The sequence below is a fragment of the Anastrepha ludens genome, chromosome 5 (genome assembly GCF_028408465.1).
Source record: "Anastrepha ludens isolate Willacy chromosome 5, idAnaLude1.1, whole genome shotgun sequence".
Taxonomy (NCBI): Eukaryota; Metazoa; Arthropoda; class Insecta; order Diptera; family Tephritidae; genus Anastrepha; species Anastrepha ludens.
In genome coordinates, this window is record NC_071501.1 from 84,746,049 (window position 1) to 84,750,829 (window position 4,781).

General features: G+C 34.4%; 1 protein-coding gene across 1 annotated transcript; it reads left to right on the forward strand.

The window, feature by feature from the left end:
• Positions 1-1,087: 1,087 nt before the first annotated feature.
• On the forward strand, positions 1,088-1,756 carry LOC128864795 (uncharacterized). The gene is made up of 2 exons (XM_054104553.1): positions 1,088-1,339; positions 1,389-1,756. The coding sequence occupies exons 1-2, from the start codon at positions 1,186-1,188 to the stop codon at positions 1,754-1,756; spliced, it is 522 nt and encodes a 173-aa protein (XP_053960528.1). The 5' UTR covers positions 1,088-1,185.
• Positions 1,757-4,781: the final 3,025 nt, after the last annotated feature.

Consider the following 4,781-nt stretch of genomic DNA (forward strand, 5'->3'; position numbering starts at 1 on the left):
AAATCGGGATCGGTGGCCATCTCGTTTTGGGCCCATTCACCGAACGTGCGACGCGCTTGATGGTTGTTCGCACCGAACCATTATTTTCGTAATAAATTTGCACGATTTGCAAACGTTGTTCAGGTGTAAGTCTATTCATTATGAAATGGCAAACCAAACTGAGCATAAATCAAGTGACATCTGTCAAAAAGACCATATACGAAAAAAGTAGTGCCAACTTGAAAACCTAACCTCTAAAAAAAACACCCTTTACAGGTATAAGAAATACATAAATTTATGTTCTAAAAATTTTTTGACATATTCTTAAAGGATTATATTAACATTTTATGAAAAAAAAATTTTGTTTCTATATTTTACAGGTATCTGTCCCCTCAAAAGACGAAGAACTTCCAAATGACACGTATTCATTTTGCATTGTTTTATGGTCATCTAGCGACAATAAATCAACTAATCTAGCTACGTAAACCGTTTTGTATATATGTTTGATCCGATAACTGCATTTCTAAAGATAAGGAAACAACCTATCAGAATTAGATGAGACGGACGAGACTTAATATTTGTGACTGATTCATCAAACACTAAATTTAGAACGGAAGCGGAAAGATAAAATAATATCTGACCTCTGAGAGTGTATGTATAATTTTCAATCTAAATTAAATTTTTTTTCACATACAGTAAAACATTTTGCAATTTCACGCAATTAAAAAAACAAATGGTTCCAGTATTAAACAGAAAAACTCAACGAGTATATAAAAAAGCTCGAAAATATATTGACGAAATTCCAAAATAGATTTCAAGACTTGAAATATTTCAAATCGTCATTTGTTTTTTATCTAAATACATTTGAAATTAACATAATTGAATATAGGTATGACCCAAAAAGCATCTGGAGCATTTGAAGTTAATAGAGATGCAAGAAGATTAAGCTCTACAAATAAAATAAAAGTCCACGACGGTTACTCAATTTTGGAAATTTGTACCAGAATCAAGTTATTCAGAATTAAAAAAGTCTGCTTGTCGAATTATTTCAATACTCGGAGCAACGAACGTATGTAAATAATTTTATTACATTTAGGGAGTTCACAAAGTGTACTATTGATGCTATTTCTCCCTTCTGCTATTGAAATAGCACAGTTGTATAGTCGAACGTGTGAACATCCTTTGCTATTTGATGTACTATTGTGAATGCTATTCACCCAATCAATCAGCTGCTTAGCAGAAGTGAAAGTAATACAAAATATAAATATAAACATAAAAATGCTTAGGAGGAGCGAAAAAAGTAAAATAATAGCAGCGATTTGTCAAAAATATACACACGACATCTTCATTGTGGACGAGAGTAAGTAATCCAACACTTCCTTTGTGCTCTTTTTACGTGTTGTTTGTAGGTGATGAAGACGAGCAGGAAGATATCGATGAAAGTTTCAGACTGAATATGCTGATATTGCTAAACAATCGCCGAGGTGTCCATTTAGGAATTCCTAAGTCAAACCAATGGAAGCTGAATGTATTGGAGCATTTAGATGAAAACAGATTTTGCCAAATGCTGCGAGTAAACCAAATGGAGTTTGACCACCTTTTAATCTTAGTAAAAGATGATGATGTGTTTCGGAGTGATAACAACACAATACAGCTTCCGATTGAACTTCAGCTTAAAATCGTACTTTATAGGTTGGGATCTTCGGGTGAAGGACTTTCGATCCGTAAAGTGGCATCCTTATTGGTGTTGGAGATGGCGGTACCATTCAAATCGTAACCAGGCGAGTTTTTTCAGCTATACTCAATTTAAAGGGTAGATTTTTATTCTGGCCCAATGAAAGAGAGCGTTTAAAGCTGGTTGCAGCCACAGAAAAAGAAATGCCTGGATGTGTTGGATTTTGCACAAATTGTGATGGTAAACAAAATCAGCTGATCGTATAGCATAGACAAATAGCACACTAAACATACCTTTTAAAGTTGTATTGAAATAGCAGTATTTGTACATGTTAAACAAAAACAACAACTTTACAACTGTGCTAATACAATAGCATGATTAAAGAAATACGACAAATAGTACATATTGTGAACTCCCTAATTTTATAGTTCGTGAAATCCATACACTGATCAGCATTAGCCAGCATCTCAAAGAATTACTGATGAGTGCTGTCACCAATTATTCACGAAGTTCTAAAGAAATATTTATTTTATTTTATTTATTTATTTATATCAATAGTACAAAGTAAGACTTGGGTCTTTTAATAGTACTTCAACATTAGTATGTTCTTGTACAACTAGAATGATTTTAACATGAAAGTTACTTAGTCTAAATTCTTCCACCAGTTCATTAATAAATCAATCCAATGTATGCATCTTTACTATAATAGTAAGAAGATAGTGCTTTGGTAGTAGGAGAAGAAAAGAAGAACTTAGAAAAGAAAAAAACAAAGTAGTAATTATTACAAAATATAGAGAGAAATGTATTGTCCTAATTCAATGCAGTCAAAAACTTGTAAAGTACTTATAGACTTGTGCCCTGAAGTTAAATCTGTTAAGTCCAGCCTTCACAGTATCGGGTAATGTGTTCCACACTTTCACAGCGATAATGAAGAATAACCTAGATGATGTTAGGTAATTAAATGTAGGAACGATGAATTTTTTGTATCTGCGAGATCTTACTGGTATCAACTTCTCTGTCAGGTAGGGAGGGGACTTGAATAATGTAAGTTTGCACATAAATATGCAATTTCTAGCAGACAAATAACTGTTAAGGCAACAGCCCAGTAACCTTGTTCGCCAGACAGATATACCTGTATGATCATGTCTGCCAATCCCATATACATACCGCGTGGCGTTATTAAATGCCACATTAAGTTTATGGCAGGATGTGGAGTCAAGTTTGCTGTACACCACCTCAGAGTAGGTAATGAAGGGCATAATTAGCTGGAGAACTAATTTGCGCCTCGTTTGCTCTGGCGTGCATGTGGCAGAGACTCTCAGCTTACGCAATGTAGCGTAAATATTCCCTACAACCCAATTTATGTGGTCAGCACAGGTAAGTTTTGTATTAAGAATAAACCCAAAATTTTTTACCTTATCCGTAAAGGTAAGGAAACTAGTACCTATCTACAATTTAGGGATATTGTCAACATGCACCACACTATTACACATAGATAAGACATTTGACTTTGGCGCGTTCAAATATAAAGAGTTTTCGTTAGCTCATACAGAAATAGCAGACAAATCTCTGTTTATTTTGAAACATAGATCTTCAACGAGACTAATACGACTGGACAAGTTCAATTGTATATCATCAGCAGGACATCCACATACTGACAAACGGTAAAAACATCATTGACAAAAAGACTAAATAGAAGTGGACCAAGGAGAGACCCTTGCGGAACATCAGTTTGTACGTATCTATACTGAGATGTTAATTTACTGGTCTTAACCTTCTACGTTCTGCCACCAAGGTAGCTGGCCATGAGCTTCGCTGCACTGTCTTTGAAGCCGAAATAGTGTTTAAGCTTCAAACATAATAATTTCTGATCCACTGTGTCAAATGCTTTAGAAAAATCAAGTAAACAAAGTAGAGTCAAGTCTCCGTTGTCAAAACTAATTCTAATATCGTCTAGTATTTTAACCATAGCTGTCGAGCAACTGTGACTTTGTTTGAAGCCAAATTGTAGTGGAGAGAGTAGACGATTGTCCTGTACAAATGATGAAATTTGCGTGGCCATCAAGTTTTCGCCAACTTTGGAAAATGTGGGCAATATGCTGATAGGTCTATGGTCACCAGCATAAATAATATAGCATTTGCCTTTTTTGCGACAATGAAAACTATAGCCTTTTTCCGTACTGCTGGGAAACATGAACTAGTCAAGCAATGGTTTATTATATGAGTTAGGGGTCCTATTATATTATATATAGGATGACAATACGGACGAGTTTTAGCGAGATGCCATCATCGCCTACAGAATTTGACTTTATTTCGGATAAAGCTTTCAGGACTACCTCACTAACTGTCATAAATTGAAACTGTTGTTTTAGAGTAGCACAAGATGAGGACTATTTTAAAATAAAAGCACAATTTGTTTTCTTACCAACACTAATAAAGTATTCATTAATTTCCTCAAGCTCAATCTCACATTCGGGACTTTCCTTGCCATGAGTTTTAATAACGCGGTTGTTGATTGGAAGTGCAACTACATGAACTAAAAAGATAATATGGTGAAAGAAAAAAAAAACGTGTTTGATTTTTAATATTTAAACTCAATATAATATGAGTACTTTATGTATATGTTTTCAAAAAATATTATTTCTGTAAAAGAATTTTTCTTAATAGCTTTTTTGGATACCTTTTAAATACGAATTCGATTGCGGCTCCCGAAAATTTTCAAATTTTGTACAATGGCTCGGACTATCGAGGAGCTTGACCATCCCTTCTCTATAATAAACATTGCATGACTTAAGAGTCGAGTTGAAGGACTCATCTGTGTGTGCGTGTGTTGTTCGGAAACCTTTTGCTGTCAACTCAATTTGAATGCTTTCATTGGTGTTAGTAATATTTGCGGTAGAACAACTGATACGCGGCCAGCAAGGCCTTAGGTGTTGTGTGTTCGTCAGTAAATCTCTAATAGACGAACAGTTGGCATAGAACGATTTATTAATGTATTTGTTTATAAAAAATGAGTTTTTATGTTTTTTTTGGGCAGTCCTTATATTTTTAGTTCATGCAGTTGCACTTCGAACCAACAGCTGCTTTATTAATCAGTAAAGAGGTGAAGACTTTTTTCAATTTCAAA